Below are 24,368 nucleotides of genomic sequence, written 5' to 3' on the forward strand. Positions count from 1 at the left end.
CATAAGACCCTGAATTTGTGAATCAACCCTGACTTTTACCCTGGCTAATAAATACGCTTTTCAAGAGCTGATCCTTTTCGGATTCTTTTGGGAATATGCAGTATTGGGTTTAATAGAGGCTATTTGGGGAAAAGGATAAAGAGAGAATTCCACACAGCGTGGAGAATGCTGCTATAGCAGAGTCATTCCTTTCTGTGAACTGTTGTGTTTTGTACCATTCGTAAGATAATACTCTGGTATCTCAAATCTAATAACCCTATCCTGCAGTAGTGGGTAAAAATGCTGGAAAGTGGCAGGATTTAGCAGATTGAGCAGAAAATCAAAGATAAACCAGATCCTAATTGTTTAGCTAGAGAGGTTCCAGCAGCAACTTTAAACCAGGATCCCTTGTCAGTTGCTTTTATTGTAATATGATTTGCTACTTTTCTGCTTGTTACCTTGGGTGTGAACGTAAAGTCACTTAAGTCTGATTCAAAATGTGCCTAACAAGCTTTGGACGAGCCAAAGCCGTCCAAGAAAACAAATCCCAAATGAATTGAGAAATTAATTAAAGAATCTCCTTTCACTCTCAAAAAATTCATCAGAGAAAAACAATAATTGCCAAAGCCATTCAGAGTTATGAGCGGGGTCAAGTTCTGACTAGTCCTGCAAAACAGGGAAGAGAGAAGAAAAAAATCCACTGAAGATACATCAGCATTGAAATATTTATTCTTTTCATGTTATTTCAGTATTTAATTGCTTTTTGTAATATCAGCAGTGACAAAGTACAGGAGGAAAAGAAGTTACTGAAAAATATGGTGGTTAGAGTAGAGCCAGTGAAGTGCGATTTGATTCTCCGTAAAGGAATCTAAATTGCAACATTTCAGTTGATGATAATGGGAATTGGACCAAACCCAACACTAAAAGCTCAGTTTTTCAGGTGACTGTTGGCATCATTGGACAGACAAGATTTCATCTCCAAATGGAAAATTCATTAGCTAAGTTGAATTTAAAAGATTTCTGCTATGTCAGCTTAAGTAAGCTAGAACATAGACTGTCTACTCTTAAATCTAGCCTAGACTGAAGGAAAAAGAAACACGTTTGTGGATAATGGTACTACTGAAGTTGTTTCTTAGGGGTGTAGGGCTTGTGGTTGGATTCCCTGGTGGATAGTAAAGGTTGAGTTGACATTACTGCCTTTTATAGAACAAATAGGATGTCTCTTTTCTACCTTCCTGAATATGTATGTTCAGAAGTTAGATATCATTAGAGCTGCTATTACCCTTCTATCAAGTTATAATGAAGCTGAGAGCAGGGTTTACGTGTTCATTTAGAGAACTCATTCTAGAGAAGAGAAGGCTCCAGAGAGATGTTATTGCAGCCTTTCAATACTTCAAGGGGGCTTATAGGAAATATGGGACAGATATTTTTCAGTGGGATCTGTAGCGATGGGAACAGGGGTAATGGTTTTTAACTAAAAGAGGGTAGGTTCAGATGAGACAGAAGGAAGAAATTCTCTATTGTCAGAGTGGTGAGACACTGGAACAGGTTGCCCAGGGAGGTGGAAGATACCCCATCCCTGGAAACATTCAAGGTCAGGTTGGACGTGGCTCGGAGCAACCTGATGTAGTTGAAGATGTCCCTGCTTATGCTAAGAGGTGAACTAGATGACCTTGAAAGGTACCTTCCAAACCAAACTATTCTATGATTCTCTGATGCTATGATAATGTTTAAGTTCATGTACATAACTCGAAAGCCTGCAGATAGGTTCACAATGGCACACATGAGTGCACAAACCTTAGTTCCTTGAGACTGCAGACTAAAAACAGCATGGGATTTATATCCAACCAATACAGACCTACTATGCTTAACTCCTTTAAGTTTAAAAGCCCTGTGCTTAAGATTTTAATTAGTAAATAAATATTTAGCTGTGATAAACAAGTTGATTAAAAGTATTCAGATTTACTGGAAAAGACTGTTTTATTTGGCTAGACATGTTTATCAACCAGATTTGGATCCCATGATGCTAAATGCTCTACACTGAAAGAAAATTACATTTCCTGCCCTAAAGCAATAGCTTCATTTATGTATTTTCTTAAACAGAATATTGGATGGAATTTGCCACTGTTGCATTTTTTACTTTTTAATCAAATGCTGGCATTTATTTCTCAGTTATTTGTGCAGTAGAATTATTTGAATTATAGAAAGCTATCATAAGATAGTTAAGACAGTGACTTTCAGTTTCTTACATTGTGGAAGTGATTGACTGTGTAGGCCATGAGAAATTCTTTATTAGTAACCACTCTCAAAATAACGGTACCAGTGGCAGGCCCAGTGCATATAAAAACATTAACCTAGACATAGGTCCAGATAGTCCCAGCTTTTCTCAGAATATACTGTTTATATCCCATTTCTCTGATTAGGGAAACAGGCAGTTATGGTCCAAAAAAAGCTACTTAAACACCGAATAAAGTAAGTTTATTTTCACTCTTGTTTGTGTTTTGTAGGGGATTTGCAGGGTAAAATGTTTCAACTGTCTGTATCGCCTCCAAGGGATGGGAATGGAGACGTTAGCAGGTGTTAACACTGGGTCCATGCTATGGATTACCAGTACTGAGTTCCATATTTAATATGTTATTATTTTTTTCAGGAGCGATATACTCTGTCTTTACGCAGACCCAAGCTATGTTGGTTTGCAGATAGTTGAATATGCATGTTTGCGTGTGTGACAGAAAATTCCCCTCGTTTTTCCCCTGTCCACGATTAAGAAAATAAAAGTCAATGAATTACGGGAAAAATATTAAATTATATTTGACATCAGTCCCCACTGTCATCTGGAAAATATCTCTGTGCGTTCTTAGAATATGCGAGTTGATACGACTTTATACAATGACTACCAGAGTGTGGTTGACCCAGGTTGTGGTCTCCAAGTATGGTTTCAAAGTAAGTGATTAATCTAGAGAACATAGATTTCATAGATTTTTCTAGGTTGGAAAAGGCCTTAGAGATCATCCAGTCCAGCCGTCCCTAATCTCCCATTAAACCATATCCCTAAGTAGTTCATCCACCCTTTTCTTAAACACATCCAGGGATGGGAACTCAACCACCTCCCTGGGCAGCCTATTCCAGTGGCTGACAACCCTTTCAGAGAAGAAATACTTCCTAACATCCAACCTGAATCTCCCCTGACTAAGCTTATACCCATTTCCTCTTGTCCTATCACCCATCACTAATGTAAAGAGCCCTTCCCCTACCTCCCCACCATCCCTTCTCAAGTATTTGTAGGCTGTAATCAGGTCTCCCCTCAGCCTCCTCTTCTCCAGGCTAAACAGCCCCAACTCCCTCAGCCGCTCCCCATAAGTTTTATTTTCCAGCCCCTTGACCAGTTTAGTCGCCCTTCTTTGGACTCGCTCCAGGAGCTCAATATCTCTCTTAAAGCGAGGGGCCCAAAACTGGACACAATATTCCAGGTGCGGCCTCACCAGTGCCGAGTACAGGAGCAGGATCACTTCCCTGCTCCTGCTGGTTACACTATTCTTGATACACGCCAGTATCCCATTGGCCTTTTTGGCCACCTGGGCACACTGCTGGCTCATATCAAGCCGGTAGTCAGCCAACACCCCCAGGTCCTTCTCCGCCAGGCAGCTCTCCAGCCACTCTTCCCCGAGCCTATAGCGATGCTTGGGGTTTTTATACCCCAAGTGGAGGACTCTGCACTTGGCCTTATTAAAGCTCGTGCCCTTGGCCTCAGCCCAACGATCCAGTCTGTTCAAATCCCTCTGAAGGGCCTCCTGTTGTGGTTTAGGCCACTCCGGCAACCTAGCCACCCCCCCCCGCCCCCAAGTCGTTGACTCCCCCTCCCCACCCCCAGGAATGAGGGAGAAAATTAAAGGATAAATGGGATACCCGTGGGTTGAGATAAGAACAATTTAATACAGATGATTTAATACACAGTGTAGATGCTCACCACCCACTTGTATGCAAAGCCCATCTCATCCCGAAGCTGCAATCCCGGACGAACGCGAGGCCCCGAAATAGAGAGGGGCAGAGAGAGAGAGATAGTACTGCGAGAGTGGGAGTACTGGGAGAGAGAGGAAAAAAAAAACAATAGAGCAAAAGCGCAGCAAGCGCAAAAGCCCTTCTTTCCGGCTGACCCTCACTTTTATACGGGGCATGACACTGCGTGATATGGAATACTAATTGGCCAGTTTGGCCCTCAATCTTAAGTTCCACCACAAATCACAAGGGGAATCGTGGCCCCCTTGTCCCAACTATGCTCCCCCCTTATCCCGCCGTGCTTCTGCACTCTGGCACACTGAAAAGTCCTTGGAGTTTCACGTCCAACCGCAAACATCAATTTGCCATCAGCATTCTTCTCAGAGCGAGCCTCTGAGTAAAACCAAAACACGGAGCTCTTCTAGCTGTTAAAAAGAAGAGCTAACCCGGTCCCAGCTAAAACCAGAACACCTCCCTACCCTCAATCAGATCGACACAGCCTCCCAGCTTGGTGTCGTCCGCAAATTTACTGAGGGTACATTCAATTCCCTCATCCAGGTCATTGATAAAGATGTTAAACAGAACCGGACCCAGCACTGAGCCCTGGGGAACCCCACTGGTGACCGGCTTCCAGCCGGATTTAGCCCCATTTACCACCACTCTTTGGGCCCGGCCATCCAGCCCGTTTTTAACCCAAAGGAGGGTGTGCCTATCCAGGCCAGCAGTTACCAGTTTCACAACCAGAACACTATGAGAGACTGTATCAAAGGCTTTACTGAGGTCAAGGAAAACTACATCCACAGCCCTTCCCTCGTCAACCAGGTGGGTCACCCTGTCATAGAAGGTGATCAGGTTTGATTGGCAAGACCTGCCTTTCATAAACTCATGTTGACTGGGCCTGATCACCCGGTTAACCTGTATGTGCTCATTAATAGCACTCAAGATAACCTGTTCCATGACTTTGCCCGTCACCGAGGTCAAACTGACAGGCCTGTAGTTCCCTGGATCCTCCTTCCGCCCTTTTTTGTAAATGGGGGTAACACCCGCCAGCCTCCAGTCCAGCGGAACTTCCCCAGTGAGCCAAGACTGCCCAAAGATAATGGACAGGGGTTTGGCAATGACATCCGCCAGCTCTCTCAGGACTCTTGGGTGGATACCATCAGGCCCCATAGACTTGTGAGCATCCAGTTGGCGAAGCAGATCCTTGACCCGTTCCTCTTGGATCACAGGAGCTTCGATCTGCTCTCCCTCCCTGCTCTCAGACAGCATAGGCCAGCTCACCTGGGAACTACTAACCTTATTATTAAAGACTGAGGCAAAGAAGGCATTAAGGACCTCAGCCTTGTCCTCATCCCTAGTGACTAACGTACCCCCTGTGTCTAGTAGGGGCTGGAGGTAATCTTTAGCCCTCCATCATGTTGTGGTTATGATTTGGAAAGGAACCGACTGATTCAGCTGGAAGGAGTTGTTCTCATCTGGAATAATAGTTTTTCTTTTTAAGGTTTTCTACGTATGCATGGAATGAATTGGTCATTTATATGCAATTCCTATTTCTTAAACTATTTGCAAAGGCCGTGTTAAGACCTGGACTTTGGATTTACAACAGCAGTACCGTATTTTTCACTGGTACTTGTCTGTTTTTGACAAACGTAGTCTTTAGTGAAAAGCATTAAATAGGTAAAAATGCATTCCTTAATTGTATGCCATACCTAGAGTGCAGTTAACATAATATATATTAATTAATTGATTAATACACAAACCAATGCCAAACCACATATTTTTCGTAATTCAGTTAACACGATGTGTAGACCAACTTTCGAAGTGTGACAGTGGAGTTCAGTTCATACCACATACAGTGAGGAAAACCTGCCACAGTTCTTTCCCATGTATTTATTTTCTGTTAGGCATGATCAAAAGAATGACAACCGCTTATGTTTGGGGCAAACTCAGGTATTTCACCCTGAAAAAGGAGCAATTACACTGTTTCAGGAGCGAGGTAGGGATGAAATTTATCTGTGCCATTCTTTATGTGCACAAGGAAAATGAATCAAAATGGTGCTTATAGACTATTCTTAATTTTCACCCAGTGCTGATTTGGCCGAGCTGGGCTGTTCCAGGGACACAGCCAGGGCTCTGCCCTTCTGCACTTCACCTGCTCTCTGGACAATTAAAATTAAGCATCTTTATGTTTTCTATATTGTCAGCAAAAGGAGACAAGAGGGTAATTTTATCCATCGCCTTAAGTGCCCCTCTTAGGGAGGAATCAGGCTCGGAATGTGCGTTTCTCTTTCCTGTTTAATGCAGTTTACAGGCATAGTATTAGAGTGGCTCACATCAGGTAAGATAAGTTTCTTGCTCCTTCCCTTTTTCTGCCTTCATATTGGTACTGGATGTCCTGCTTTGGTGCTCTCTTTTGTGGGAATGTCCATCCCAAGCTGATACGAGAACTCCTTATTCACTCTTATTTGCTTACAGGTGGGCGTTACCAATATGTTCAATAATTTTGCTCCATCTCTTGACAATGGTTTCGCAGGATGAATGAAATGCCATTTTAGGTCATTCATTCTGTTCTCCTACAAAATCAGGATTTTTCTCTGACTGTTTTAATTTTTGCCAATTAAAGATCTTCTATCTCTCATCCAGGGAATATATTCTACCTCCAAACAGACACCACTTGGCAGAGCTTGGAAAGTTTTAGGCTTCTTTTTGAATGGGTTTCAACCAGTATTATAGTTATAGTAATAACTGGTGTTATAGTATTATAGTTATCTACAGAGCATTCTTAATTTTATATCTTAAGAGGCGACATAATATTGCTCATTGAAGTTTATGTTTTACTATTATCTTTAATGTGGTCACAATTTTTTGCTCTCAAGTGTAAGTATACCTGTGGTGATGAATCTCATGTTCCATCCTGTGCACATGGTGTTATAATTTTATTTTGTTAATTATAAAATTTTGTTATATAAAAAATGTCTAAGTAATAAATTTAAAAATAGTAAACCATGTCATTTACATCGTGGCTATGCAAGTTGTATTAATACAGCTGTATGAAATAGTGGTAGCTAATATTTACGCATTCATATTTATAGATAACTGACATTTGCAATGGAAATTTGCTTGCAGATTCTCCATTATGATATAAAACTGACTTCTGTAGAATGTTTAATCAGCCTCACATATTGGATTCTGGTCTTTGCTTCCCTACAATTTATGTCTGCTTCATTATAAACCAAGCTCTTTATAATAGAGTTTTGTTTAAGTGAAATCTCTCCAACAGTAACTTCCATTTTCCAGAAATCAGTGTGCCAAATATTGCCAATGTTAGATGTGGAAAGAGCCCCGTTTTGCAAGTGATCTTTCTTTAAGCTTCTGTGGAACTTCTTATTCGATATTTACATGGCAATAATGTCAGGTTAATTTGGGGATATATAAATTATAAATTTACCAATCACCCATCTTTTCCGCCCATAAGTAAATAAGTAAATAAATACATAAAATTGAGTCATCTGTAGAATTACTTGATAATTTGCACTCGTGTTTTAAAAGGGGAATAAATTTTGCATAACTTGCATTATAATGCTGTCACTCAGTTAAGCACCCCTATATTTTTCTGCCTGCCACCTAAGGAATAATTAAAGCATCATGCTAAGTTCGATGACGGAAAATCCAAATGGGTTTGCCATCTGAGGCAGGCATGACTGTCTGAAAAACCTCGTAAAACTCCATGTGGGTGGAGAAGCAGTAGCGCTGCTTTTAAGATTGCTTCCAGCACTCACATTGACGCAGCCTGGGACAAATGCCAGTCTTCGGAAAAAGACAAACATATTTCAAAAGGTTAAAGCTTCAGTATGTGTTATTTCATGATTTTTATTTTTTATTTCATAGATACGGGTGCTCTGCCAAAACATGCAAGATTTTGGTTTATTTTTCGTAGATTTTACAGAGATTTATCAGTTTACATTGCTATAGTGCTCTCAGATATCTATCATTCAGACTTCTTCTCTCAAGAAGTGGGTGTCCTTTGGCCACTGGAACAATGTGAACAGTTTCCAATAGGTGTCATAATCTTAGACTGCTCCAAATAAAGGGAAATACTTTGATACAGAATCATAGAACCATAGAAAGATTTGGGTTGGAAGGTCATATAGCCCAACGCCCCTACAATGAGCAGGCACATCTTCAACTAGATCAGGTTGCTCAGAGCCACATTCTACCTGACTTTGAATGTTTCCAGGCATGGGATATTTACCGCCTGTCTGAGTAACATGTTCCAGTGTTTCATCACCCTCATTGTACAAAATATTTTCCTTACATGTAGTCTAAATCTTCCTTCTTGTAGTTAAAAACTGTTACCCTTTTCCTGTCGCTACAGGCCCTACTAAAAAAGTCTGTCCTCATATTTCGTATAAGCTCTATTTATATATTGAAAGGCTACAATAAAGTCTCCCCAGAACCTTCTCTTTTCCAGGCTGAACAACCCCAACTCTCTCAGCCTTTCCTCATAAGAGAGGTGTTCCATCCCTCTGATCATTTTTGGGGTCCTCCTCTGGACCTGCTCCAACAGTTCCATGTCTTGTACTGAGGACTCCCGAGCTGGGTGCAATACTCCAGGTAGGGATGCATATCTCCCATGTAACCTAGTGCTGATGGTAGCACAAAGTCACTTTTTAGTAATGACCACTCTTTCTTCCATTCACATATCTGGAAGTTTGGTTTTGATGTGGCAAAGGAAGTAAAATTCTGTGCTTACCTAAAACATATAGATGGGTGTAGTTTATGTGCACAACGAAGTGCTTTATTAGAGCTGCGTCTAAAATACACTCCTTGATAGGAACTTGATTGCTTCTGCTTTCTATAGCGATTTACAGCATTTCTTATTTGTGCTGTGCCTTGTTTTCTGTGAATTATAATAGCAGAGCTAATCAAAAACTGCAATAAATACTGATATCAGTGACATCAGATCAGCAAAGAGCATTAATATTCATTGCCAAAAAATTCTGCGAGATAAATTATTGTAGGAAGGATGGGCATTTCAGATGATATTTACTGAGACATCAGAAATTAAAATACAGTGCAATATTGACATTAAAGTATAGCTCCCCTTTATTTGATTCGTTCAGTAATACAATCAGTAGTTTTTCAGTAAATTTTTCACACTTAGGATATAATAGCTTTGGTCAAGTTAAAAAAACAAAACAGCTCTCCAAAAGCAGCCCAAATTCCAGTGCTTAAATCCTTCTTTACAAATCCTGTTCCACTGCAATATTTCCACTTCTGTCTATCGATTAAATACGGCATAATCTGGCATGCCGATGTTATTGATCAAGATTCGAGTTGCTCTCAGAATGCTACTACCCACCGGGTCTCTCCAGAGAGCTCAGTTTGCTGCATTTACCAGTAAAGACATGGATCCTACTGTGATCTGCAGTTGTGCATTAGCTCACCAGCTGAAAAATGTTTAACCTACATCTGAAGAAACTTAATATCGAGCTTCGAAGGAATTAGTAGACTTAGGGTAAGCTGAAAATTTATTCTATTTAAATTTGAGGAAAGGAAAAGAGTAGGTGGTTGGGGACAGGCATATGCCTTGGGTTTCCTTCAGGCTTCTATCTGGAGCCTCCCAACATATCTCTTTCCATGAGCCCATGTTCTGGAGGGGATCCATTGTTGAGGGGATTCCCTTGGGCTATTGCAGTTTTCCGCATCTTTTGTTCTGGAAGGAGGGAGCGTTCTGTCTAGGAGACAGGGAAATGAAGCGAATCTCATTTAGAGAAGCTGTGCTGGTGCCTAATTTCTGTATTGTTAAAGCACAAAATTAAATTCTTGGTAGCTGTGCAGTTTTTTATAATTACCACCATTTTTCACCAAGCAAGGGGAAAAAAGAAAACAACAAAAGTGCTGTTTTTCTTAAGGGCCATACAGTGACGCTGCAGGAGTGTGTGGCCAAGGTTCAGGTCCTCTAGAAGTACAAATATTGATGAGTTCACACCCTTGTGCCCTTAATCTTTTATTCATGCAGTCTTTCATCTCTAAGACAACATTCCACTCTGAAATTCACAGTGTCCAGCACTGGATCACAAACCATCTACTGCATCCCAATTCCAGCAGCTGCATCTGACGTACTGTAAGAAAAAAACAATGCTCAGATTCAAGATTCATGATCCTAGCTGACCTGACATTTGTGAGGGAATGAGATTTCACTGCTGTTTCTTCTCTGATGAAAAAATTCCCGTGTTTTCTATCATAACATCTCTATAGTTTTAATCAAGTATAGTAAACGTGCTCTCCAGTTCTTCCGTGGCATGTTTTGAAAGTACAAAATATGAAATCCCTAATAATCCTTAGAGGAACGTACTCAATTTTGGATTAGTTTTTTTAACCTGATGATAGTTTGTGTTTGTAGGTAAAGGTTTCCACCTTACAGCACAACTACTTTTATCAAAATGTTTTTCTTCCCCGCAGTAAGAAACTTCCTCCAAAATTGTCAGTACCGTTGATTTGGTTACCTCTCAGCCTGAGTTAAGCAGTGGCATCTGAAAAACTGATTTATCCCCTAAAGAAGAGAGCACCTGTTCCCAAGTATATTCTGTTGAGAATCTGAGAGCTCCATTGATAGATTGTTTCTCAAATCACTGCATGAAATAAACAGCCTCGCAAATTTAATCAAACAGGGATCAGCAGTGGTATAAAGTGCTTTAAACGTTCAGAGCTAGAGAAGGGGGATACGGGAGTTAAATAAGGAGGAGGAGAGGAGATGAAATTGTTACTTAACTAGCAGTTTCTGAAGGGAAATATGTTTAGGGAGTGCATTTTGTCTTGTATGTATTGAAAAGGAGACAGCATTATGAGAAGATTTTTACACCTACTGGGACTTTTATGTTGTTTTAGGAATAGAAGAGCAGAATTGATGCTCTGCGTGTAGGAAGCACATCCATTTCAAAATATCCCTGGATTTAGCAGTGTAACCTGTTCTTTCCCCTTTAACATTTTAAAACTTTATTTTTGTTGGAATTTGTTGCAGTGCCACTATAAAAATACATTAAGCTATAATGCAAACATTGGGCTTGATCCAGGTATGATGATGTCAGTGGGAATCTTCCTACTGACTTTGGATGAGATTTATGATCATTCTCCCAGCAATTATTTATGCCTTCTGGAAAAGAAGCATTTTTAACACAAAGGTTTAATGCATCCACGGTCTTGTTGTGGAGTTCTCAAGGTTGGGGTTTTTTAAGCCTTTCTAAGATATAACAGTACAGAAACCATTGAATCTCAGTGTACTGTTGTTTTTTTTTTAAAGCTGACAGAAAGGAAATAATTTTCTATTATTCCATTTTTAGACATTTCAATGAATTGACGGATTGTTAAAGATACTAAGCATTCACATTTCAGCAGAGCATTTTGTGTTAGTAAATGACGCAGGACGTTTTCCCCTTCCAAACGAAGCGCTGAAAAGAGAAACAAATGTTCTGAAAATCAGTCACCGTAACCAATTCTGCCTGGAAACAAGCTATACCTGTTTTTCTCCTTTATGTCCTCCTTTTTGGCTTCTGGAATCATGTCATTTTTTGATAACAGCTTTCTGCCTGAGGGGTTTTGTTGGGTTTTGATCTTTGTGAGAGCAAGTGCAAGGGCTTTACTTCTCCAGGGAGAGTGAAACTTGTAGGAGAGCTCAGCATCAGAGAGTAGCTAACAGCGGTGGCTGTCGGTGCACAATTTGGAGCCTCGTCAAACAGAGCAGGAGGAGCTGTAACAGCTCTCTGGGTTAAGGGACATGAGGCAGGAGCGTGGAAAGAGCTCAGGATTGTATGGAAGGGTTTGGGATGGATGAGGTCCATCTCAGGTTGAGAGAGTTGGGTGGGAAGAGATGTTATGAATGACATAGAGAGGATTTGGGAATAGCATGGAGTGATGGGTTCTTTGTGGAGAGAAGTTTGAGATGTTGGGGACTCAGAGTAAGGAATGTGGAGTGGAAAGAAGTTAGGGTGTTTTAAGAACGTAGTTATACCTGCAGAAGTAGAGAAACCAAAGCTCTCTAGGCTTAACCTGTTTCTGAGAATAGCTGCTAACAGCTGCTTAAGTAAACAAGAAAGCGGGACAAGTGCTGAGTGATGCTTCTCTTTTGGATTCAAGGAACCTTTGAGATAAAAGTTGCATCTGGGACATCTCATGTAATAATTCTTGAATTTGCTTTACTGATTTTTTGAATCCATTTATAAATGGCTCCAAGATATCTGTGACAAATGTTTGTATGTGAGAATGTATTTATTTTCCTCTGTCTAATCATTCAGTGCAGTTGTCCCCAAGGTCTTGTATAATGAGAACAATGAATAATTACCTGCTCTTCACCTTTTCCATTAAGTTTATAAATGCATAGGTCTGCTTTTTTTTTCCCCCTCCTTTCTCCGCAAAGCTCATTTTGAATGGAAGAATTTTTATACCTTTATTACTCTTCTCTCTATTTTCTGTTCTTTGGGTCACCTGTGCCATTGCAGGCACAGACACACTCCACATCTGTATGGTTTCATGACAATGGTGTCTGTGTTGTTCTCTAGCTCTTTCAAAATCATTCCTTCGGTTTGTGTTCTTGATCATCCCATAACACTACAGCTGTGCTTCTGGAGAACAACCCAAACTGACATGAGATTTCCTTCCTGAGCGAATTGCTAAAGTAGGAAATACTGTTGTAAATATACTGTTGGGGTCCTGCAAGTGCTTTAATACTGAATTTCAGCTTGTTGTTGTTGTTGTTTCTGAGCTCCTTGCAACCTTTCACACTGTCAATTAGTTTTGACTATGCTGAATATTTTGGTATATACGCAGATTTCACTGCCTCACCAGCTCTAGATCAATTATGGGCATAAAGATGAGCCAAGACCCAAAGCAGATCCCTGTGGGATGCTGCTAATAACTTCCCCTTATTAGGAAAATTAACACTTTGATTTTTTTTAACAGGATACAAATCTGTGAGGGAATTTTCACTTGTACCGAATAGTTTCTTGTAGAGATTCTGCTAAGGAATCAGTCACAAAATCCTACTGATGTGGTGGTACTGTTCTACTGCCTTAAAAAGCTTAATTATACCTTGCTCATCTACCTTTGTCTGGTGATGTGTATGTATGTAGTAGATGGATCTTAGAAGCTCTAACTTGATAAATATGGAGAGACAAACAGATTAAAAACTGATTTGTAAAATTAAGAAAATTCTGATAGTAAATGGAAGAGAAACAGGACCTAAATCTGAGTAAATTTACTCAAAATTTGAAGACAACTATAAAGAAGCACTTTATTTACCCATTTTCCCAGCAATGATTACGATGATAAGAACAAGACTTTTTTACTTCCAGAGAACATTTGTCTTGAAAATGCATCCTTTTGATATACCTAAGATTTGCAGTGTGTTTATACTATATTCATCTCATAATCCAAGGCTTTTCATGATCATTAAGACTTTATTCCCCTTCCTAGTTTGATTACATAATTTCTCTGACTCTTTTTGCCTTGCTGTGAGCTGTTGGAGAATCTCATCTAAAGATGTGTTACAGGCAGGATGCTGCTACTGGGATTAAGTTCTTCTGCCTAAGAATGTTAAAGTCACCAGATTTGGGGTCAGTAAGAATTTTTTCTCTGTTACAAAAAAATAACAATGATTTTTGGGACCGAATTGTCTGGTCTACTTTCTGGAACTGCCTTGTTCCTTGTAATCCATATGGTGAAAGGGAGGCAGGACAACGGCCATGTGATGTCCCTACTGACAGGTTTACTTGTAACTTTTGCACTTAGAATTTAGGCTTTAACTTAATTGTAGGGTTTTTTAAAAGTGTTTTATAATCCCTGAGGCATCTGTTGCAGGCTGCCTAGTGGTTCAGTTCAATTCTTAAGTTTTGAAGTTCTTCTGAGAGTCCAAATTGGTTTTATAGTAATTTCTTAATAGTCTTCAGATACGTAAATTACTGAAAATTTAAATTATACTAACAATACTTCAGAGAAAATTGTAGCTATCAGTCTTGCTTCTACTATCCGCTGAACATCTCTAGCCTTCACAGCCATGCTAAATAATCATATCTCTTGTGTTTTATTATTTTGTTTCTGTTATGTCAGTGTATTAATAAAAATGTCGGTATATGACTAAAGTACATCATTCTATTTTGTCAATGGAGTCCTCCTGACATTTTTTTTTTAAAAAAAAGATAGAGTCTGGTTTATTGTTCTGACTGAGGAAAATAATCATATTTAAATACGAATCATGAAGATGCCAAAATATGAAGGGTTTATAGTACATGTTTTAAGAAAAATATGTTCTCTGATTCTATTGTGATGCATCTATTTACCAGCAAATTCCAGTCCTGTACAGAGTTATATCTCATTCCTGCTTATTTAGGTGCCCGCATATGGCAAATCCTAGTGAAAATATCCAAACTGAATGGGGTAAAATATTACAACATTGTCAGATTATTTAAAAAGAAGGTAAATCTGGGGTTATTCAGCTTCCTCCCCCTCCCCCACTCAACTGAGTTATTATGTTTATTAAAGTGCTTGTTTGCATTATTTCCAGACACAAGTCAAAAACCAATATTCCATACAGATAAAATATATTGGTTTGTTGGGAAATGGAAGAATTTTGTATCATCTGTCTCTTGAGACAGTATTAATATTTACTGGGTAAAAAAGCCATTTTTTTAAAGATGTCAGCAAGTATGGGACAGCTTAGGATGAATTTCTCTGATGCAAGGTACAGACCATGTTCTCAGCTTTATGTACCTGATAAATGTTGTTCAGCTTTTGTCAATGTCACCGGAGCCATTAGCAGATCGCTTCAAAAAGTTCAGTCATTTAAAAATGAACTGAGCTGTTCTTTATGGACATCCATTATTAAAAAGAAATATAACAGAGTTGTCATGAATGACTTTCATCTCACATCAATTCCCCATCCAGGTAACTGCGTTGCCTTCAAGGGAGCTGTTCCTAATCTATAGCTGTTATAGATTTAAAGTCAAAAGGGCCATTCTGATTATGTGTAATCTGACCTTTGGCATAACATACGACATAAATTTCCACCTGCATTAGGTCCGATGATTAAGCCTGTGCTTCTTTGAAAGGTGATGAATAATGTATCTCACCTAACTTCGTCTCTCAAAAAACTAGTCATATAGTCTCAGCTTTCTTAAGGAAGTGGGAAAAAAAAAAGCAAGCATTTTTTAAGAAAGATTCATTCCATATGTTCAGTTACTTAAAATGCAATAAATCGAGCTGCCCGCTGGGGGTCTTGCCCATCCCCACTGCCTGTACTCTGCTTTAGACTGGTCTTGTACTTTAACTAGCTCAAATTAGTTGATATGAACCCTTCCCATGCAACTTTGATCTTAAGATTTCACTGAGCCTTGATCAGTTTTCCTCTGGGTTTATTATTCTTGCTTAAGAATTTTTTGGTCTTCTGAATTTGTTCAGCTCCAATAGCCAAGTATTGAATCTTGTAAGTAGATCTCTATCAGGCATCACAGGTAGATTCAGAATCCTGTCTTATTATTAAGGGGGTAAAACTGAAGATGAAATCGTATCAGAGGACACACTATTTGCATTTCATCTGAAGCTCGCAAGATATCTGGGACGAGTCTATCCATATGCAGGCTGTTGATTTTGAGTCAATCTATCAAAATAAATATCCAAAATATTCCACCTGAAGATTAGAAACTCTCTCAGGGAAAGCAGTTAGGTTCTCAGTGCCTCAATTCTACTTACAGCTACTTAGTGGAGCCTTTTTTTTGTCTGTATGTGGATGTATGAACCCTGTTAATATTAACCTGCCTCCCTCCAGGGATTAATTACCAAGTGTCATTAAAACATTAAAAAAAATCCAAGAAAAACATTACATCTCTGTTCTTTGGGGATTACACTTTGGGGTGGAACTGTGGGCTTTTTTTTCCAAACAGTATTTCATTGGTGTTACTAGGAGCAAGACCACATCTTTTGGCAGCAAACAGTCCGTAAGTGCAGTTGTCCCACTTGAAATACGCTGAAAACATGTCCAGAGCAGCTATTACGACTACAGATAAGACATAAGTTTTTCTTAGTTACTGATTACCGCTGGTATAATAATGACTTCTTCTATATCAAGGCATTTTTAATCAATTATTCTGAAAAAGTATTTTAAAACTAATATACTTATGTTTGTAGTTTTTATCTCTCACTGTATCTTGAGGTTAATACATGACATTTACTCCAACTGGCCTCAACTGTATAAATTTAGACATCTTCCCTATGGTAATGGCTACCTCTCAGCCTGGTCAATGGAAATGGTTATTATCTTAAATAGCTCTGATGAGGGATAATGAATCCACTGAAGGTGCCTCTTAGAAAAACAAGGTGTGAACCAAATAAACCTGGTATTTTTGAGATCTCTCCTATTTCTAGTCTTTCTGCAGAAGCAGCCCCTGGGCTAGACGGCCCCTCCTGTTCCTTTACTCTTCGATATTTCAGAGCGTAGAATCCGGATGCTGAAGGGAGCTAACTGACCTGGTGACCCAGCTACCCATCGATTCCAGGGAAGTTTGCAAGGCAATGAAGGGGTATGAAAGTTGGCAAGACCAGACAGAGCAGAAATCGCCTTGATATATAGGATTTCACTGTCTCTGTGATCCATCAGACAATTATTGAAAGGAAAAAACCCTTAGCAAAAAACAGTCTGGCAGTCTTATTTGGAGAGCTGTTAATATATAGCCCTGGATGAAAAGGGATACAGAAGTGCTACAACTTCTTTATTTCATTGATTATGTTATACAAGTGACTTTATTTATTAACTGAGAGTGAAATTCTACTGCTATCTGAGCGTATACCATTTCTGCGACTGCAAGAGTTTTGTGTAGAGGGCAAATTAAACCCTAGATTGTTTTTATTATGTACATCATTAGCAGTCAAGAGAAAGCTTTCCTTTTTCAAACATTGCCAAAAATGATGTTGTTACTTGTTTAAAATTAGAAAAATTAGTGAGATAGTCAGAAAACAGGCTCCTGATACGCTTCTGAAAGACATTAGAGACAGATCCCATCACCTATGGAATGAGAATTACGGAATAGTTGTTGAGCTACGACATGTTTCCATGAAAGAGCTCCATAAAGTGCCTGATTAACAGATATCAGCCCCGGAAAGTCCAACAAAATCGTTACATGGTACAATTTAATCAGGTACTTGAATACATTATGGGATTTTCTAGTTGTTGTTTTGTTCCCCGGTGTAAATGCTAAAATTGGTAAAGCAAGTCTTAAGCCAGAATGTTTAAAAACGTGCCTGGCGGTCGGAAATTTATCTTACATTTAGGTCCTTTCAGTGCTGCCACCAAATATCTCCAAGTCTGTTCTTTGCTCTTGTATCCCCTTCGGCGGCACAGCTTGGCCACCGCTTTGCTGTGTACATGCAGCCGTCGGCTCCGGCTGGAGCAGCCAAGGCTTCGTCCGCCTTTCAGCCTTCCTGCACACTCCTCCTCCATGCTTTTAGCCACCTCGGTTCAGCCATCATGAGTTTATCTTGTTAGCAAGGCCAGACAAGTAGCGATGACCTTATTACTGGACGTTCACGCCGCGTTAATATCCTTATTAAATACCTAGATAGTGACGGATCTCTCGAGGGGCTGGATCACAGCTTTATTAACATCCTTCTGCGTCGGCCATCATATCGCTAAGAGCCGTTTGTGTTGTGCAGGAATGGTGAAGGAACAAAGTCTTTCGTGCAGGCAGCAAGAGAACAGGGCGTCTTCAGGCGCTTGGTGCGCTGTGAAGCCGTTTGACCGCCGTAACAGCAGTTCGATGTGCCGCTTTGTGTGTGTGCGCAGGCCGCCATGAGGCCACACTGCCAACAGGTCATTCGTTCCTTGAAGTTTCAAGGCCTTCAGCCAATATATGTTTGCTGGCAGCTGGGATATTGGATCCTGCCGACTACGGCCCAGATGCTTCTTTTCACCTCGGAAGTCCCCAACAAAAGAAGGACATGGAGCTGTTGGAGTGAGTCCAGAGGAGGGCCAGGAAGATGATTCAAGGGCTGGAGCACCTCTGCTATGAAGACAGGCTGAGAGAGTTGGGGTTGTTCAGCCTGGAGAAGAGAAAGCTCCAGGGTGATCTTCTAGCAGCCTTCCAGTACCTGAAGGAGGCCTACAGGAAAGCTGGAGAGGGGCTTTTTACAAGGGCATGTAGTGATAGGACAAGGGGCAATGGATTTAAACTGAAAGAGGGGAGATTTCGATCAGATGTAAGGAAGAAATTTTTTACATTGAGGGTGGTGAGGCACTGGAACAGGTTGTATGGAGAAGCTGTTGCTGCCCCATCCCTGGAGGTGTTCAAGGCCAGGTTGGATGAGGCTTTGGGCAACCTGGTGTAGTGGAAGGTGTCCCTGTCCATGGCAGGGGGGTTGGAACTAGATGATCTTTGAGGTCCCTTCCAACCCTAACCATTCTATGATTCTATGATTAAATTGCTGTGAGACTTCCAAAACACCTGCATGGAACTAGTATTTTTACAAAAGAGACGAAATCTGTGATTCTGTGAAATAACGTATTTTATTAAGTAGGCGTAGATGAAACTTCGGAGTCATGTGTATATAATCCTGCTGCTCTCCTTCACAGTGAGCCGGCAGCCAGTGCTGAGAGGGGAATAATGCCGGATAAAGAAAACTGCCGGAGAAACTTTGTTTGTTTGAATTTAATAAGAAATGTCTGTGTACCCCAAAAGCCAATCCCAGCTACTTCGTATCTTTTAATGAACAATTATGTTTAATCAGCGTTGCCTCTGACTTCCGTACTGAGAGGTCACGCATGAGGCTTTCAGTTCTTCTCTAGGAGATGTTAGTCCTTTTCATAGGAAATGAGAAAGGACTCCTAATGACACCAATTAAGAGCTGTGAAGGCCTGGTTCCACTCTTTATGGTCTGATAGGTCAGTTAAAATGAGACAACAAAACATTCGGACAGAAGGGAACAATTTGGGCTCTTTGTGGAAAGATGAATGTCCGTGACTTAACTGGCAGAAGGAAGAATGAGCTTACGCAGCCCACCCAATTACAGTTTGTCTCTCCCCCAAGAAAATGAAATAATTTGGAAACTTTGCAAATGTTGCTGTGTGTTTATGTACAAAGATAAAATGGACATTGCCATGTGAGTGGAGTGGGGAGATCTGGAATCTCTTTGTGAACTGGTAACCTTTCCTGAACCAAATCTGCAGTTATCTAGCTGTTGTTATACAGACTAAGCCCCATAAGTAGTGACTGTTTGAACTATTTATATGAGGAAAGCTGGAAGGAGTCTGAGGAGGATAGTTACAATGATGACAGAGTTTGTAACATCATTGTAACCAGATGCCTTTCAATGCAAGGCAGAGATTTTGCATTTTTAGCCCTGCCATTGAAGATGGAAAATGTTAATGAGAAATCGGAACCTCCATTAGAATCCCTCTGTATTTACACACCTGGGGTTATGCCTTTTAAAGACATGCATATTTTTTAATTACAAAAAATAACTATTACTCTTATTTTTTTCTTTTTTTTTTTTTTTTTTTAGCCTTTTGCTTTAAGTATCTGCTCTAGTCTTACCCTTATCAATGAAAGATTTAAGTTCAAAGAGAAAGGGGGTGTAAATAATTCTTACACCTTGATAATTACATTGGTAGACAGTGTACAATGTGTCTGGAAAATCAACCACAAGCAGGTCTTCACCATGCAAGATTAATGTCTTACCTTGGTATAATATTCTGTTCTGGTGAAGTTTCAGCTTTCCTGCTCGATGTTAGAAAAACCCATCACCCAGGTTGTGGCCTCAGTATTATTGGTTAAAGTATTGTAGGATCTGGTTCATGTGAGGGTTTGTGGAAACATTTCTTCATTAAAACTATTTTTCAAGTTGCGATTTCTCTTCGATTTTACAATCAATTCATAGTATTTAGTGCTAGACATGGTTTTTCTGGATGTACAGCTTCATATCAAAATACATGGTCTCAGTCGTGAATATGTTGTGAATCCCTCTGTACTTTCAGGGCATGAAAAACCAAGCTGCAAACAGAATAAATCTTTCCTTATACTTTCATCTGGGAGCATGAGACTCATCTATAATTTGAATTTTTACCAGTTTGCTCGAATTCCTGTATGCTCTTGCAGTCTTTTCAGAGACTGTGGTCTTCACAACTCAAATTTCCAAATGTCTCTTGAAGATCAGAGAGAAGCGCTTGCATTTTGTGGGATTTGCCTAGAAAATGGCAAGATATTTGGTAAGTCGGGATGTTTCTGGTTAATGCTAATAGTGAGTTGATTGAGTGGGAAAAGGGGGAACAGCACAAGACTCACTGTTAATTAGGATGTGGGTTAATGAGAGGTTTATGCAGAGCTATTGTGAGGAAAGAAAGAAAAAAAAAGTGGCTTTTAGGACTGACCAAGCTGTTCCTACTGAAATCACAGGTAACAGTGGCGTATGCTTTCAACAGCCCGACTACTGCATCTTTTCTAAAGCACTAGTTATATGGAAATAATACAAATAAATGTACATGGAGGGGAGGGGGAAAAGCTTTCCATAATATTGGGAGTTTAAGCTGATTCAGATACTAAGATATCCGTGGGCTATATAAAGCTTTTCACTAAGCTGCTATTGAGAGAAGTAATTTGAAAACTCATTTGCGAATTTAGCATGCGAAATTTAAAGTATAAATATATGGTGTGACACTGTATTATTTGTTCAACACACCGATATTTTACAGGTATTCTTAATACAAAGACTGAAATGAAGGAGGTTGTTGCTAGAAAAAGGTAAAGAGAAACTGTAGGAAGAGAGATACAATAGAGACTCGTATAGGAAGCCCCCAAGGCAACATCTTTGTTAATAATAAAGGAAACATTTTGCTTTGAGTTAAACATTGTGTGATTACATGGATGAAGTTACAAAAAATAAGAAATTAAATCTTTACAGAGTGAGTTGTGGGGGTTTTTTTAAATGAAAAAACCCCAAACCCGTTATTTGAGTTAGTTTGCTAAATATGATTCCCAAAAGTCACCTTGAAGTTGGAAACTTTTCAAAGTTTTCAGTTTGGCTCTTTCATGAAACATCACAGAAAAATATAGCTGCAGATTATGTGGTTGTAATAAATTGTTCTGATCCAAGAGTGTGACAGCAGATGTGCTTTAGTAACAGCAGCAGAGAGGGGTATTGCCTTCGTCTGCCTGCACTGACGTCTGTTGGGGAGGGTGTATGTTGAAGCACATGATGTGACAGTATTTGGAATTGCGCCATTTCCCACTGACATGTTGGTCCATCTCATACAGGGCAAATTCTGCGTAATTTTGTAGAATATTTTCCGTCTTCGTAATCATAGAATGGTTTGGTTTGGGAAGGACCTTGAAGACCATCTAGTTCCACCCACCTGCCATGGGCAGGGACACCTTCCACTAGATCAGGTTGCTCAAAGCCTCAGCCAGCCTGGCCTTGAACACTTCCAGGGATGGGGCATGGTTGCACAACTTCTCTGGGCAACCTGTTCCAATGTTTCACCACTGTCAAGAGTGAAGAAGTTCTTCCTTAGATCTAATCTAAATCTCCCTTCTTTCAGTTTAAAGCCATTATGTGGGCTTTTTCATTCTTTCCCAATACTCAGATTTCAGCCTGAAGGTTCTATGTTTGCATTTTGCCTGTAATACCTGGGGGTTTATTGTTTTGGATTTTTTATACTTTTTTTTCCCTCTTTTGAAGTGCCTACCGCATGTGTGAAGCACAAATCAAAATACTTCCTAGTTTAATTGTACAGTATGTGCCAAGCATTAAGGCAATATGTAAATTAGAGGAGTATATTGTCTTACAAATCCTGCAAATCCAGTGTCCAGTGTGTTGCATAAAGTCTGTGCAAAAGAAGGTAACTGTTGATTTTGCAGTATTTAAAATCAACATTTTAAAAAATGCATCTTGTGGGCCTAGGATTATAAACATGTTATGATATTTCTATGACATCTAGTTAGTATACTTAGTATACTTAAATATCAGTGATAGTACAGTAGTACAGTAGAAATTCATTAAAATGTATTAGAAACCCTCTGGTAGCTGCTCACACATCAGTTCCTTACAAATAATACAATAAGAAGGAATGAAAATTATTCTTGACTAGTACCATCTGGTTCCTTATCCCAGATAAATGATTACTACATCAAAGTGTGTTGTTCAAAGTGTGTTGTTTCATTGAGGAAGAAAACTCATGAAATGTTTTGAGATAGTAAAATGTTTGAGCACAATAAAAGTAAAATTAAAATAGATTTATGTTATGCAGTTATTTACATGGCTTATATCAACAATGTGAATAAAATTTAACATTAGCTTAGTTGCTTCACAACAATATTGATTCATTGATTTTTGCTTTTTTCCCTAACCCCTTCCAACAGGAATGATACCATATAACCTTGATAAACTGAGAAATGTCCACCTTAAAAATAGTTGGCCAGCTACTACTCCTGACTGAGAAGTCATTTCAGAAACCTTAATGTTTTCCTGGTTATTTATCTTTTCTGAATTAACCTAAATTAATTTATTATCTTATCTGGTTGTTCTTGGGCCAGAATCGCCCTCTAACTTGAATCAGTCTTTGCTGCTCCTTTCTTAGAATCATAGAATCGTTAGGGCTGGAAGGGACCTTCAAAGGCCATCTAGTCCAACCCCCCTGCAAGGAACAGGGATATCTCCAACTAGATCAGGTTGCTCAGGGCCTCATCCAACCGGGCCTTGAACGTCTCCAGGGATGGAGCATCCACCACCTCTCTGGGCAACCTGTTCCAGTGTTCTACAACTCTCATGGTAAAAAATTTTTTCCTAATATCCAACCTGAATCTACCTCCCTCTATTTTAAAACCATTACCCCTTGTCCTATCACAACTGGCCCTCCTGAACAGCCTCTCCCCATCTTTCTTGTAGGCCCCCTTGAGGTACTGGAAGACTGCTATAAGGTCACCCCGGAGCCTCCTCTTCTCCAGGCTGAACAGCCCCAACTCTTTCAGCCTGTCCTCATAGGAAAGGTGCTCCAGCCCTCTTATCATCTTCGTGGCCCTCCTCTGGACCCTCTCCAACTGGTCCATGTCCTTCTTATGTTGGGGACTCCAGAACTGGACGCAATACTCCAAGTGAGGTCTCACGAGGGCAGAGTAGAGGGGGAGAATCACCTGCCTTGACCTGCTGGCCACGCTCCTCTTGATGCAGCCCAGGACGCGGTTGGCCTTCTGGGCCGCAAGAGCACATTGCCGGCTCATATTGAGCTTCTCGTCCACCAGTACTCCCAAGTCCTTCTCCTCAGGGCTGCTCTCGATCCATTCGCCACCCAGTCTGTATTTGTGCCTGGGATTGCCATGACCCAGATGTAGGACCTTGCACTTGGCCTGGTTAAACTTCATCTAGAGGTATTGGCTGTTCATAATATTATGTTCTTCTGGTTTTATTCGCTCTTCTTAACACAGCAAGTTCCTCAGGGCCCCGTTCCTTGCCTAGACAACCCTGTGCTTCTGAGTGCTCTGACAGCAATTTTCTTTCAGTATTTACATTCGTGCTTTATAGGTCTTGAACGGGAATGATGGAAATTTTTTGTCATGTTTCAGTATCAATGCCTCACACAGCAGTAATGATCTCCTTCTATACTGGCTTGTACATGAACTCCATCATACATCTGAAAACCATATTTATCTTGCTTTTTGCTGGTTTCAAATCTCAGCTGAATGTTTTATTTGCATTATTTATGACCAGATGTAGATTGGAATCATACAGGGGGGTTGTAAAGATTGTCTCAACATGTAGAAAGTCAGAATACTAAATGTAAATGGTTTAGTGTGTCCGGACTAATGTTCTTTTTGCAGTAGCTAACCTGCTCCAGCTACTCGTCTGATGAATATCAGCCTCTCAGCTCCGCAGGTATGATGATGCTGTCAGTCCATGCAGGAATATACATTGGATTCTAAAGTCTCAGCACCATCCAGGGTAGAATTATTAAAAGACTGAAATAATTTCTAGCTGTATCTCAGAAATGGTTTGTTCATCCAGAAATAGCACTGTTCAAGGAATAAGGAATGTCGTACAAAAAGGCACGGAACAGGTTTTGTTTGCCTTTGGAGTTACTTTGGATATGTTTTTTTCTAAGAACGTGACAGCTTTCCATACCTTCAAGAAGATACATTTTCTTACAAAATAAGCTTAATTAAGAGTAGCAACAGTGGTTGTAATAATAAGATATGTGCATAAGTAATATATAGAATGGGAATTTATAGATACAACCCGAGAACTTAGCAGAAGGAATGACTAATATATAGAAATATTAACACAAGATATCTTAGGAGCCAGTGTTTTCATATTCCCTGTAGAAATCCAGTGGTAGATGACACCTAGTGGAGTTTGACATTAAC

At 39.9% G+C, this 24,368-nt stretch overlaps 1 protein-coding gene across 5 annotated transcripts in view; it reads left to right on the top strand.

Moving 5' to 3' along the window:
- Positions 1-24,368, top strand: part of CTNNA2 (catenin alpha 2) — a 492,413-nt gene that overhangs the window by 244,696 nt on the left and 223,349 nt on the right. The window contains exons 7-8 of one of the 5 annotated variants that reach the window (XM_086612566.1): positions 6,852-6,864; positions 18,060-18,082. The exons of the other annotated variants lie outside the window; for them this stretch is intronic. Coding sequence (XP_086468692.1) covers positions 6,852-6,864; positions 18,060-18,082 — 36 coding nt within the window. The remainder of the gene's footprint in view (positions 1-6,851; positions 6,865-18,059; positions 18,083-24,368) is intronic. 5 annotated transcript variants of the gene reach the window in all.

Source organism: Tauraco erythrolophus, chromosome 5 (assembly GCF_009769465.1).
Source record: "Tauraco erythrolophus isolate bTauEry1 chromosome 5, bTauEry1.pri, whole genome shotgun sequence".
Taxonomy (NCBI): domain Eukaryota; kingdom Metazoa; phylum Chordata; class Aves; order Musophagiformes; family Musophagidae; genus Tauraco; species Tauraco erythrolophus.